Source organism: Manis javanica, chromosome 4, assembly GCF_040802235.1.
Source record: "Manis javanica isolate MJ-LG chromosome 4, MJ_LKY, whole genome shotgun sequence".
NCBI classification, from domain to species: domain Eukaryota; kingdom Metazoa; phylum Chordata; class Mammalia; order Pholidota; family Manidae; genus Manis; species Manis javanica.
Genome location: NC_133159.1, coordinates 17,271,901 through 17,286,519, shown reverse-complemented (window position 1 = coordinate 17,286,519; position 14,619 = coordinate 17,271,901). Strand labels below are relative to the sequence as shown.

At 35.5% G+C, this 14,619-nt stretch overlaps 1 protein-coding gene across 2 annotated transcripts in view; it reads left to right on the top strand.

Annotated features, from left to right (window-relative positions):
• Positions 1-12,944, top strand: part of HNRNPR (heterogeneous nuclear ribonucleoprotein R) — a 36,996-nt gene extending 24,052 nt beyond the window's left edge. For both annotated transcript variants that reach the window (XM_017650508.3, XM_017650506.3), the window contains 4 exons: positions 2,280-2,485; positions 8,129-8,278; positions 11,406-11,527; positions 11,661-12,944. In XM_017650508.3, coding sequence (XP_017505997.1) covers positions 2,280-2,485; positions 8,129-8,278; positions 11,406-11,527; positions 11,661-12,273 — 1,091 coding nt within the window. In that variant the 3' untranslated portion in view covers positions 12,274-12,944. The remainder of the gene's footprint in view (positions 1-2,279; positions 2,486-8,128; positions 8,279-11,405; positions 11,528-11,660) is intronic.
• Positions 12,945-14,619: the final 1,675 nt, after the last annotated feature.

The following is a 14,619-nucleotide window of genomic DNA, read 5'->3' as shown; positions in this document are numbered from 1 at the left end:
TCAGTTTCTTTTCTCAGTGAATATCCCTTTGACTTCTTTGCCTTAATTAAACTTTGGCTTTTGCCAGAGCCTTTGCCCTGTAGCCGTCAAGTGTAGGCTTTCCCCCGCTGACACTCAGTGTGCTGTAGGACCTAGGGGATGAGAATTCTTACCTCCTCCTTCCTGTTGCCTTGTCTAAATGAGACTTTTTAAAATTACTAGTTCTAAATCCATGGAATTGATTGAGAAGTATGTTTTATATCACAGGTCTATATACATTTTTATGTAACTAAAAGAAAAAATTTGATGAGACCATACTGTAACTTAACTACACATGATTTAGTCTGATATTTCCCATCCCATTTCATTTTTTAAAATGCTGATGGAGATCCACTAATGCTAACTGCAATTTAAAAAAACAGTTAGACCATTACTTTCCCTTATAAAAACCACTGTTCCTTTACATTTTTGTCCATACATACAGTCCTTTCATCTTGAATCTGTCATCGCTTGCTCTTCTGGTTTTAGTCTTTTATTAATTAAAGATTGCTCTGCCTCACAGTCTTCCTCTTCTGCCCTAAATTGACTTACTCTTAGTATCTTTAACATCGATGTGGATGAACACAATTCAGTATCCTAGCCTCCTAGTTTATGGACCACCTCATCTCCAGTCCCTTACGTCAGCCGCCTCACATCCAGATCACATTCTGAATCTTTCCAGCAGAAAATCTACCAACTCCAAAATCTTGACTTCAAGTTGTCCTATTTTGTAACTACTGCAACAATCTGTCATAATTGTGTTGTTCAAATACCCATAATGATGCAATTCTCTGACCTCATCAGTTTTTTATTATATTATTAACAGTTTATCAGCTCCTTTCTGGCTTTATTTCCATTTATTCATTCCTTTAGCAAGGGTTTATCCAGTGCCTGTTAAGGGCTGGATTTGTGCTGTGTGCTGGGATGTGGTGAATAAGATATGTTCTGTGCTCTTGTAGAGCTTACATTCTGGAAAAGGAAATAAGACAAAAAATTCAAGAAATACTTACACATTCTGGTAAGCACTGTGAAGAGGGAAGTGAAAGATATTCAGCTAGAGAATAGCTACTATGCCTTTTCCTAGGTTATTGAAGGCTTTTCTGATAAGGGGACATTTCAGCCAAGACCTGAAGAATGAGGATATAGCATGCAGAGAGTAAAGGGATGTGCATTCCAAGAGAGCAACACACGCCAAGGGTCCAAGGCAGGAAAGAATTTGGTGTATTAAAGAAACTGAGAGAAGGCCAGTGTTAAAAGGTAGAAAGGAGTAGAACTAGCAGGCAGGCTTTTAGATCATACAAGAAGTTTGGTTTTTATTTATGTATAATGAAAAGGTACTTGAAGGTCTTAAGCAGAAATAACATGTTTCATGTTTATAGAATATTAATTTCTACTGTTGTATGGATGATGGCTTAGGATGAGGAGAGGATGCTAATACATTAATTGAGGCTGTCATAGTAGTTCAGATAGAAGACTGAACCTAGGGTAATAGTGAACATGGAAGGAAGTAGGTGGTTTGGAATTGGATAGGGGAGTTGAAGTAATGGCAGAAAACGAGTCCTCAATTTCTGACTTGAGAACTGGTGAGATGACACTGTTTATTAGATAGGGAAGTCTAGAGAAGACAGATTTGGGGAGTGGTGGTTACAGTTTTGGACATGTTAAATTTGAAATATCTTCCTAAGTCTGGGTAGGAAATAAAATCTATGCATTCTTAAGGGATAGATAGTATTTAAAAGTACAGACTAGCTGCTAATACCTACAGATATCCTTATATGGAAAAATGAGGGCTAAGATTAGAGGAACACCCGTATTTAGCAAACACTTTCATTCTTGATAAAAACAGTAACTTTCAATTAGATCCAAGGATAATTTTTGGTCATGATGAATTTTTAAACATTAATTCTCTTAGATTCATACTAGTAATCTGGCCTTTCAATTCCTTGGTAGTATTTCCCTAAATTACAAGGCTATTAAACACTCTTTAAAACATCATACAATGTTGTGTCAGAATACAGTAGTTGGACCTGTTGTCTACGGCTGTACCTTCAGGACCCCTAAAATTAAAAGGGAACATAAAATACTGTCCCAAACCCCACATCTAATAATGCTAATTTAATTGTCTACTAGGTAATTAGTGAATCATTTGAGGCTTCTTCAATTATTTTTTTGCTCTTCGGCAAGTGTGGATTTAGGTCTGCCTAATCGCTAGATGTGTGGTGGATGCTTTTGGCTTATATATCTGGCTGTTGGTTTAACAGAGGGTTTGGTGGACGTTATTCTCTATCATCAACCCGATGACAAAAAGAAGAATCGGGGGTTCTGCTTCCTTGAATATGAGGATCACAAGTCAGCAGCACAAGCCAGACGCCGGCTGATGAGTGGAAAAGTAAAAGTATGGGGAAATGTAGTTACAGTTGAATGGGCTGACCCTGTGGAAGAACCAGATCCAGAAGTCATGGCTAAGGTAAATGTAATTGGTTGGGATGGGGGTGAAGTTACCATTTAAATTTTGTATGCAGAATAAATCTACATTTTAAAAGTTTAATGATAAATAACACATTGTACCTCTTGAACTTCAACTATTTAGGAAAGGACCTGCTTTAACACAAAACTTAATAGCCTGTCTTGGTATCCAGGAACTTCTATTAATCATCCCTTTTCCTGCAGATTAAATATGCAAAAGGAATTGAAATGAAATCCCTTCAGTTAAGTATTCCTATACACACTGAGAATCTGTTTAATGCTAGACACTCTGAAAGATATGGTGGTTAAAAAATAAGAATACAACATCTTGTTGAATAAAGTAGGGAGATTATGAGTTATAATCTTCATCGACCATATTACAGTCAGTTCATATTATGACTTTTGTTACATGGCCATGAATTATATTTTATTTAGATTTATAGCTAATTTTTCTTTTTTTTTAAGCCTTTCTTTTAATCAAGCTCCCTTAGAGTTTGACTCCATGAAGAAAGGCAAAGGGTTATCATGTTTGCTCTTACATGGTAATGGCAAAATATGCATGGCAAGTCCTAGAGAGGGCCCTCACTTTCCTCCTAAGCCCTGTAGATGTATTACCAGGATCTTCACTTGGTAAATAATGGTTCCATGAGTCCTGGTTCTTAGGATTTCGTTTGGGTTACTCCTGGGATTAAAGGGGCACATCAGAGTTGCATCTTTGCTGCTTTCAGTGAGGATTTTGGTGTCTGTCTCTTCCTTTCTCAGGAAGGCAGCAGCTCTGTGGTGGCCATAAATTAGTGGTTAGATTCTTTTAGACTGAGAAGTCTTTTCCTTAAACTTGTATTCCAGTTTCTGAGGAGCTGGTCTTCCGATTAGTTTGGAGAAGAGCCCTGGTTTATACTAGTATGATAAAGTTTTTTTGAACAAATATTTGGGTTGATGAGTGAAGATCGATTGAGAATGAACCAGATGTGCTGTTCAATATCTGTCTCATTTTCCTTGAGTAGATGAGTATCAGGGAAAGAGACTGGGTATCTAAATAGTCCTGTTTTTTTATAATTTTGATATTGTTAATGTACAATTACTTGAACAACATTATGGTTACTAGACTCCCCCTATTATCAAGTCCCCCCCACATTCCCCATTACAATCACTGTGCATCACTATAGTAAGATGCTACAGAATCATTACTTGTCTTCTCTGAATATACTGCCTCTCCCGTGTCCCCCCCCCCGCTACATTATGTGTGCTAATCGTAATGCCCCTTTTTCCCCCTTATCCCTCCCTTCCCACCCATTCTCCCCAATCCCTTTCCCTTTGGTAACTATTAGTTGATTCTTGGGTTCTGTGAGTCTGCTGTTTTGTTCCTTCAGTTTATTTATTTATTTTATTTTTTATAGTATTTTTGGTATTAATCTACAATTACATGAGGAACATTATGTTTACTAGACTCCCCCCATCACCAAGTCCCCCTCACATACCTCATCACAGTCACTGTCCATCAGCGTAGTAAGGTGCTGGAATCACTACTTGTCTTCTCTGTATTGCACAGCCCTCCCTGTGCCCCCCCCTACATTATACATGGTAATCATAATGCCCCTTTCTTTCCCCCCCCCCCCCCCTTATCCCTCCCTTCCCACCCATTCCCCCAGTCCCTTTCCCTTTGGTAACTGTTAGTCCATTCTTGGGTTCTGTGATTCTGCTGCTGTTTTTTCCCTCAGTTTTTTCTTTGTTCTTATTCCAGTGAAATCATTTGGTATTTGTCTTTCTCCACCTGGCTTATTTCACTGAGCATAATACCCTCTAGCTCCATCCATGTTGTTGCAAATGGTAGGATCTGTTTTCTTATGGCTGAATAATATTCCATTGTTTACATGTACCACATCTTCTTTATTCATTCATCTACTGATGGACACTTAGGTTGCTTCCATTTCTTGGCTATTGTAAATAGTGCTGCGATAAACATAGGGGTGCATCTGTCTTTTTCAAACTGGGCTGCTGCATTCTTAGGGTAAATTCCTAGAAGTAGAATTCCTGAGTCAAATGGTTTTTCTATTTTGAGCTTTTTGAGGAACCTCCGTACTGCTTTCCACAATGATTGAACTGATTTACATTCCCACCAGCAGTGTAGGAGGGTTCCTGTTTCTCTACAACCTCGCCAACATTTGTTGTTTGTCTTTTGGATGATGGTGATCCTTACTGGTGTGAGGTGATATCTCATTGTGCTTTTAATTTGCATTTCTCTGATGACTAGTGATGTGGAGCATCTTTTCATTTGTCTGTTGGCCATCTGAGTTTCTTCTTTGGAGAGGTGTCTGTTCAGCTCCTCTGCCTATTTTTTAATTGGATTATTTGCTTATTCTTTGTTGAGGTGCGTGAGCTCTTTATTTATTTAGGTGTCAAACCTTTATTAGATCTGTCATTTATGAATATATTCTCCCATACTGTAGGATGTTTTTTTGTTCTACTGATGATGTCCTTTGCTGTACAGAGCTTTTTCGTTTGATATAGTCCCACTTGTCCATTTTTGCTTTTGTTTCCCTTGCCCGGGGAGATAGGTTCATGAAGAAGTTGCTCCTGTTTTTGTCCAAGAGATTTTTGCCTTTATTTTTTTCTGAGAGTTTTATGGTTTCATGAGTTAAATTCAGGTCTTTGATCCATTTTGAGTTTACTTTTGTGTATGGGGTTAGACAATGATCCAGTTTTATTCTCTTACATGTAGCTGTACAGTTTTGCCAACATCAGCTGTTGAAGAGGCTGTCATTTCCCCATTGTATATCCATGGCTCCTTTATCATGTATTAATTGACCATATATGCTTGGGTTTATATGTGGTCTCTCTATTCTGTTCCACTGGTCTATGGGTCTGTACTTGTGCCAGTACCAAATTGTCCTGATTACTGTGGCTTTGTAGTAGAGTAGAGCTTGAAGCCAGGGAGCATAATTCCCCCTGCTTTATTCTTCCTTCTCAGAATTGCTTTGGCTATTTGGGGTAGCCCTGTTTTTGTTTTTGTTTTTTTGTATTTTTTGCTTGCTTGCTTGATTTTAATTCCACTTGTTTCTTCTAACACAGTGTGACTTTGGACAAACTTACTGAACTTGGATGTCTTCTGTTTTATTGGGGTTGGATAAATCTTTTAAGATCCCTTACAACTTTGAATCTACCTTGTAGAAACTGAATGTAGTTTGTATTTTCCTATAAAAGCATATTTAAAATAGCATTATAGATACATTACATGTTACAAGAGGGGAACAAATCCGCAGAAACTTGAAGTATAGTTAGTAATTTGCTTATCAACTACTTTTCACATACCTTTGGTAACCTTTCAGATGGAAATTCATCCTAAATCTTTTTATGTAGTTAGAAAACTTAAACATTTTATTCTAGTAACTATTGTTCCTGGATCAAAAACAAGTTTCAGAATGACAAGGAGGCCTCTATGAATTTGAACAATACTGACTGAATAAATTTGATTGAATAATACTGATTCCTTTATTGTTTTCTAAATGGGGATTGGGGGAAGTCTACCCAAAAGAGTAAAGCTTCTGCTGTTCTTTCACTCTATCAGTGTTAAAATTCATTGAAGATTTTTGCCAAGTTGGGTCAGTTTTACAATCAACCAAAACGTAAGAGCCAAAATCCAAAATGTATGTCCCTCAAAGGAACTTTTTTCCTATTGAACATTGTAAACACAATTTCAGCAAGTTATGGTTTCATCTCAGAAAAAATAAAAGATCCAGTTGAGTTAAAAAAAAAAAAGTGAATAAATCAAGGGAGGTTTGTCGGTGCAGAGTTAGACCTCAATATGACAGACATTGAGAAAAATAAAAGGGGATAGAGGCAGAGGTGGAAAGTACTAGATTTTTTTTCCTCTTGAATTATTGTCTTCTCCCCAGATCCTTTTTATTCATATAGCCCTTTATCTGAGGCAACAATTGTTCAGTGTGTGTTAATTTTTTGTTTGAATAGATGGTAAAATTTCCTTAGTTCCAAAAATCAAAGTACAAAGAAGTTCCACTTCCACCTAGCTCCATCTATAGTATCTCCCTTGCCCGCTCTAGGCATCCAGTTGTAATAGCCTCTGGTTATTCTTTTAGTACATCCTTAGGCAGATATAGGCAAATATGAGTATGTATTCTTACTTTCTATACTTCTTACATGAATGGTTACTGATAACCTACTTTGTACACTAATCTGTATTTGCTTAATTCACCATCCTTATTTCATTATCTCTAAGGAAGTATATTAGTATATTACTAAATATACCATTATTAAATATACCATTAAGAATTATAAAATGTTGCCAATTAAACTATGACACAGTGCAAACCTGTCACATTGGATCCCTATTTTGGAGATGTAAAAAAGTGGGGAAAATGGCTTACAACAGTATATATATAAGAGCTCTTCCTCATTTTTTTGTGGCTACATGATATTCCATACTCTGGTGTACTGTGGTACTTTCAACAGCTGGACAACACATCATGTTGGATGATACAAGCGCAAATGTATCCTTAGGATATATTTATAAGGAATAGAACTGTGGGCCAAATGGTAAATAAATCTTTAATTACTAAGATATTGTCATATTCCCCTCTGTAGGAGATGTACTCTTTTGTCCTCCCACCAGCAAAATACAGAAGGCCTGTTTTCCTTGTCCTTGTCAGAGTAGTGTATGGTAAACTTTCGGATCTTGCCAGTCTGATAATGAGTGGTATCTCAAAGATGTTATGGTTTTTTCTTTTACTATGTATGAGTTTAAGTTTGCAGTATGTTTAAGGGCCATTCGTGTTTCCTGTATGAATCATGTGTTCATGAATTTTGCCTATTTTTCTATTCAGTTTTTCTTCTGAGCATTTTCTTGATTTGTGGAGTTCTGTCCATAAAAAAGATATAACACTTTGTGACATGTTGTTTGTCTTTTGATTTTGTTTATGGTATTTTTGCCATGTGTAAGTCATTCAGTAGTTGAATTTTATCACTCCTTTTATAGTCTGTAGATTTTGAGTCACAACACCTCCCCTGGTACAATGTTTTATAAAAAACTCAACTTTGTTTTCTTCTACCACTTTTCAGGCTCTCCCCTCACTGCCCTGCCCTTTTAATTTTCCTTTTTTTCTCTATATGGAGTTTATCCTGGTGTATAGTGTGAGGTATGGATCCAACTTTTATCTCTATCCAGATAAACACTACATTGATACTATATTTTAAGCATTATCTGTTAATACTAGTTGCTAAATTTTGTTTGTATTTTCTCATATGAACATTAGAATTGGCTGATCCAGTTCTAGAGGGAAAACCCAGAAAAATTCATTGTAGGGGGAACTTTTGGGACCATGTTAAATTTATAAATTAACTTAGTAATTATGTGTTTGGTTACTTGAGGTTTCTCTTCACAGTGTTAGATACTTTAATGACAATATAGGAGAAGGAACCAGTAACTCATATAAAAAGGAACCGGTAACTCATATAAATTGGTAACTAATAGAATAATTTCCTTGGCAGGTTTCATACTTTCTATGATTGCACTTTTAACTTTTAACATTTAATGCTTTACAGAAGAAAAGCTTATGCAATGAAGAAATACTTTTAGCGTTTCAACTAAGAATAAGTAGCCAATGCCAATTTTGTATTTTTGTTGTATTAGGTGAAAGTTTTATTTGTGAGAAATTTGGCTACTACAGTGACAGAAGAAATACTGGAAAAGTCATTTTCTGAATTTGGAAAACTTGAAAGAGTGAAAAAGTTGAAAGATTATGCATTTGTTCATTTTGAAGACCGAGGAGCAGCTGTTAAGGTAGTTTTTAAATTTTGTTTCTTGGTATTTGAATTTTATTGTTCAAACTTTCTAAACACAAAGTGACTTTAAAAACTGAAGTAAAATTTGTTGTCAACTTTTGCCAAACTCTGGAACTTTATTTTAATCATCTCTGTGACGTGGTAGTAGTGTAACAGGTAAGACTCCATATTTCAAAGCCTGATTATTGTTTACTGTGCTTAGATTCAGGCAGGTTTTTATTGTTTTTTTCTTTAATTGAAGTATAGTTGATGCACAATATGTTGGTTTCAGGTGTACAACATAGTGATTCAATAATTGTATATAGTATGAAATGCTCACCATAAGTGGATATTTCCTATGCTGTACTTTTTAACCCCAAGACTTATTTTGTAACTGGAAGCTTGTACCCTAAATCTCTTTAATCTATTTTCATCTGTTCCCCCACCACCACCCCCTCTAGCAGGTGCCAGTTTGTTCTCTGTGTTTGAGTCTATTTCTGTTTTGTTTCTTTTTGTTTTATCTTTTAGATTCCACAAAAAGGTGAGATCATACGATATTTGTCTTTGTCTGACTTACCTCACTTAGCATAGTATCCTGTAGGTCAAGCCATGTTGTTACAAATGACGAGATTTCATTCTTTTTTATGGCTGAGTAATATTCGTGTGTGTGTGTGTGTATGTGTTTACACATCTATATACCTTCATCTATCAGCAGACCCTTAGTTTGCTTCCATATCATCACTGTTGTAAATAATGCTGCAATAAACATATATCTTTTCAAATTAGTGATTTTACTTTGTTTGGGTAAATTCTGAGAAGTGGAATTACTGGGTTGTTTGGTATTTCTACTTTTACTTTTTTGAGGAACCTCCATACTGGCTGCAGTGACTTACACTCCCACCAACAATGCATGAGGGCTCCCTTTTCTCTACACCCTCACCAATACTTGTTCTTTGTCTTTTTGACACTAGCCATTCTGACTCATGTGAGGTGATATCACATAGCAGTTCTGGTTTACAGTTTCCTGATGATTAGTGATATCGATATCTTTTCATGTGTCTGTTGGCATCTGTATGTTTTCTTTGGAAAAATGTCTATTCACGTCCTCTGTCCATTTTTTAATTAAATAATTTGTTTTTTTAATGTTAATGAATTCTTTATATATTTTGGGTATTAATCTCTTGTTGTACATATCATTTAAATAAACTGATTCAGGAGGTTGTTAGGTGAATTATTTTTAATCTCTGTTGCTTTTGTAAACTCAAGGTTTGATAGCATGATACCTTGGAAATACTATAAGGTATAGTAATTTGATGCTGTGAATATTAATCAGGTAATGAATGTATTATAACTACTTGGTTTTCTTTAGTTTGTGGATCTATGGTAGAAACTGAACAATGTATATGATTTCACCTACAGTTCAGCATATTCAATTCAGTAGATGTGTTCTGAGGCATGGTTAGTTCTGTGTTGTTTTGCCTTTAGTCATTTTAGAATTCTAATAGTATTGACCATGTTTTGCCAGTTTTAGATCTTGTATGTAACAGTTGATTTACTCCTTGATGATAGTAATGGAATGTGTGAAAAAAGTATTTTCATATGGTGTCTAGAACATAAAACTTGAATACTCTGCTGCTTTTTGTTGATAGTAGATAAGCACCATCTCTGACGGGTAAAATTTCCCATTTCTTGCTCCTCTTACTCCTCTCTCCTTTCCTAGTGGGGGAAAGAAGACAAATCACTAATAAAAGCTTTTTTAGTTCAGTTGGAAAGATGGGTCTAAAATCCTCAGTGACTCAGGCTTGGTTCTTTTTCTACATGTTCTGTCAGTGGAATGGTGAATGGTGCTCCTTCCAATTTGAGCAGTTTTCGTTTCCTGTCTAGTATACTGCTTTACAATATGCCTTATAGAATCTTTGACTAGTTAGAATTTATTGGTTTGCTTTTTGATAGAAGCCAATTAGTGAGACAGTATTGCTTATAAAATTTCACAGCTTAGTACAGAACTTAATGTAGGCTTCTGAAATTGCCAGTGATACGAAACACAGAAAACTAACAAATTTGTACCTTTTAAATACCCTTTTTGATTTAGCTGGTATTAAATGACTGAAAATTATCACAAAAACTGATAAAAGGTGGTTTGCTAGAAAAGTCGATGAAATTATAAAATTTCTAGCGTAGTAACTAGAAAGAAACCACAGGATTACCATGGGAAAAGTAGATGCTCTGTTTAGTTTATAGCAGGAAGCTTCTGTAAACTAATTCAGTGCTTTAGCTGAAGGTGATAAAAGGGGAAAATGCGCATCTAAAGGAGGACTGATTTAATCTTTGTCTAGATACTTGTAAATCACTAAATGTACTTTACAGATAAGAGTATTTTATTCTGTTATGTCCAGGGAGGTAAAGGTTGTATAGGGAAGCAGAAAAGCTGTGGTGAGTAGGTGATAATTTTGTTACTGAGTTACCTGAATCTTGAGTATGGCAGAAGTGGTTAGGTAGAACAACATAAACAGAGGACTAGAGCATAGAACTAAAGCATTTTGATTACTGCTTTCCAGGTGAGTGAGTATTCATTAGTCTAGGCCTTTGTAGGCTCTGTGCTTTAAACTGTTGAAGTCAGAGAATATTCCAGGTTAAGTATTGTGGGGGAAGCTGAGGCTTTTTTTTTTTTGTCAGTATCATGTTGAATTTCACTGATAACCTCATTCCTGTTTCAAATCCATAAGATTTTTATGGAAAACAGTATAAGACCTACAGGTTAATGCCATGTGTTTATTTAAAGATTTGAATGCTGAAGATGTTTCAACACTGGCACTTTGCCCAGATTTGGATTTGCTTTGGTATGGCTAAACTTTGAGGAGTTGATTATTTGAAATTAAAGAGCAGCAATAGGCAGCCCTGGCAGCTCTTTTACCTTTTTTAAATGTATAAGTAAGACATCAGTTTTGTTCTCAATGTACTTTACTTACGAGAAAGTGGGATTGAGGGGAACAAGGACTTTCTTTGTGGCTAGATTGGTCTTTCACAAATTAAAATAGTTGTGAAATAAATTATTAAGTGTACTAAATGGCACATATGTTTATGTAGTTATGTTTTTAAAGTATTGTTACTTGTAAAATGAAATTCATTTTTCTAATTTTGTATAGGCCATGGATGAAATGAATGGCAAAGAAATAGAAGGGGAAGAAATAGAAATAGTCTTAGCGAAGCCACCAGATAAGAAAAGGAAAGAACGCCAAGCTGCTAGACAGGCCTCCAGAAGTACCGCGTGAGTCTACATTTAGTAAATACATCATTGAACAGAGAATAGTTTGATAATGGAGATCTGGTTAATTGAAAAATCAGGAAGTCTTGAAGGAAACTAATTTGTTTTTTCTTTTCTCCCTTCCCTCTACTGCTAGGTATGAAGATTATTACTATCACCCTCCTCCTCGTATGCCACCTCCAATTAGAGGTCGGGGTCGTGGTGGGGGGAGAGGTGGATATGGCTACCCTCCAGATTACTATGGCTATGAAGATTACTATGATGATTACTATGGTTATGATTATCACGACTATCGTGGAGGCTATGAAGATCCCTACTACGGCTATGATGATGGCTATGCAGTAAGAGGAAGAGGAGGAGGAAGGGGAGGGCGAGGTGCTCCACCACCACCAAGGGGGCGGGGAGCACCACCTCCAAGAGGTAGAGCTGGCTATTCACAGAGGGGGGCACCTTTGGGACCACCAAGAGGCTCTAGGGGTGGCAGAGGGGGTCCTGCACAACAGCAGAGAGGCCGTGGTTCCCGTGGAGCTCGGGGCAATCGTGGGGGCAATGTAGGAGGCAAGAGAAAGGCAGATGGGTACAACCAACCTGATTCCAAGCGTCGTCAGACCAACAACCAACAGAACTGGGGTTCCCAACCCATCGCTCAGCAGCCGCTTCAACAAGGTGGTGACTATTCTGGTAACTATGGTTACAATAATGACAACCAGGAATTTTATCAGGATACTTATGGGCAACAGTGGAAATAGACAAGTGAGGGCTTGAAAATGATATTGGCAAGATACGATTGGCTCTAGATCTACATTCTTCAAAAAAAGAAATTGGCTTAACTGTTTCATCTTTAAATAGCAATTTGCTGCCATTTGTATTGGGCTGAAGAAATCACTATTGTGTATATACTCAAGTCTTTTTATTTTTTCCTCTTTTCATAAATGTTCTTGGACATTATTGGGCTTGCAGAGATCCCTTATTCTGGGGGTTACAATGCTTTTATCGTTTTAGGCTTCATTTTAGCTTCAAAACAAGCTGAGCACACTGTTAAATCATGATTTTGCAGAACCTTTGGTTTTGGACAGTTTCATTTTTTGGATTTGGGATAGATTACATAGGAGTATGGAGTATGCTGTAAATAAAAATACAAGCTAGTGCTTTGTCTTAGTAGTTTTAAGAAATTTAAAGCAAACAAATTTAAGTTTTCTTGTATTGAAAATAACCTATGATTGTATGTTTTGCATTCCTAGAAGTAGGTTAACTGTGTTTTTAAATTGTTATAACTTCACACCTTTTTGAAATCTGCCCTACAAAATTTGTTTGGCTTAAACGTCAAAGCCGTGACAATTTGTTCTTTGATGTGATTGTATTTCCAATTTCTTGTTCATGTAAGATTTCAATAAAACTAAAAAATCTATTCAAAACATTACCTATTTCAAATTCAATTGTGTCCTAAAACATTATTTTATTCGTAATCCTTGCAAGGAATATTGTTTTCAAACTATAACTGCCTATGTGAGTGATCAAATTCATGCAAAATTTGTCTATTCCAATATATATTGTGGATATCAGACTGAGGATTAGTCTAAATTTTAGTATTTATTCTAGTAGCACTTCACTGATTGGTGTTCTCTCATAGTCTCTTAGTTTTGAAATCTTATCCTTTATTTTTATAAAAACAGGTTCAAAGGCTTTTGGACAGTCTTGGAGGCATTGGATAGCTTGTGTTAAATAAAATGGGGTTGGGGAAGCAGACTGCAATTTATTTTGACCCATATTCTTTCTATAAAGGATAATTTGATGTCCGAAGACCTTATTTGCTGGATAAGTAAATGTATATATAACAGGAAAAAATGTTAATACTATGGCATCAATTGCACTGCGGACTAAACTTCAGTTTTAGTGTATGTGATTGTGACTACCACTTCAGTTACTGGTTTAGGAATAATTTCCTGTTGCTATATGTAAATTTGCTTTGAGAAACACTCATGCCTTATAAGGGAGGCTTGAAAATATCCAGTAGTCATACTTCTGACTTTCTCTTAATATCTCTTATTTTTATTTTTTTACTACCCTAAGGGCTAACGTTTTTATTGGCTAAGTCATAACATCTATTTCCCTGTTCCTTTAGAAATCTTGATTTACTGTAAATACTTTTTTGCTTGAGAATAAGAGGAACAAAAGAGTCCAAACTTTGCAGTGCAGAAGAGTCTGGATCACTTTAAAATTACAATAAAATTTTTCCTTCCATTTTATTCTTAAATGGGTCTAAAATGTTTTTGAATGATAAAAATAAGCATTTGGGAATAATTATAGAGACACCTTTATTTTTTGTCTTGTTCCTTGCTGGTGTCTTTTATAAAAGCAGTATTGGAGTCCAAAATCATAAACCACTTAATGCCTTGGGTTTCATGGCTTCTATTTTGATTTTAAGAAATTAATATTTGCTGAAGAAAGTCAGTATATCTCCTCTTTAAAAATTACACTAATTACATAGTACAGTAAGTTAACGAGCCTTATTAATATTCCTTTTATGTTTTTGGAAACTGATAAAGGAATTATATAGTTTGTTATATAGTAGTTTCAAATTAACATGGGTATCTGGTAAAGCTTACGCATTTTTTTTCTTACGCCCATGTATGCAAGTGAAGACACCAGACATCCTTTAAATGCTATTTTAAACTTTGAAAATTTTAAGCTACCACTATAAATGTAAATTAAAATTAAATGAGGCCTGATTTTTCTTGGAAAGAAGAAAGGATCTACAAATAAAATCTGAATTGTTTTGTTTCTTAAAAATTAAATGTTACCAGCTACAAAATTGTTATGAAGAAAATTAAGAGTGGCAATTGAAAGGATTCTGAGAAAAAAAAAAAGTAATTTATTGTGCTTCCCTCAGCCATCCTAACAAATCCTGGTGAAAACATAATAAAATTTGGGTTCCAAGTCAAAATCCTTTCTTTTAATTACAAATTATATTTTTCTCTCATTGATTAAAAATATATTGATAAAGATGTCCCTCTGATACTGCTTCACAGATTTTTTGTGGCTATTTTAAACAGGAAATTTACTTTGGAAATTTTACTTCAAAATATTACTTTGTA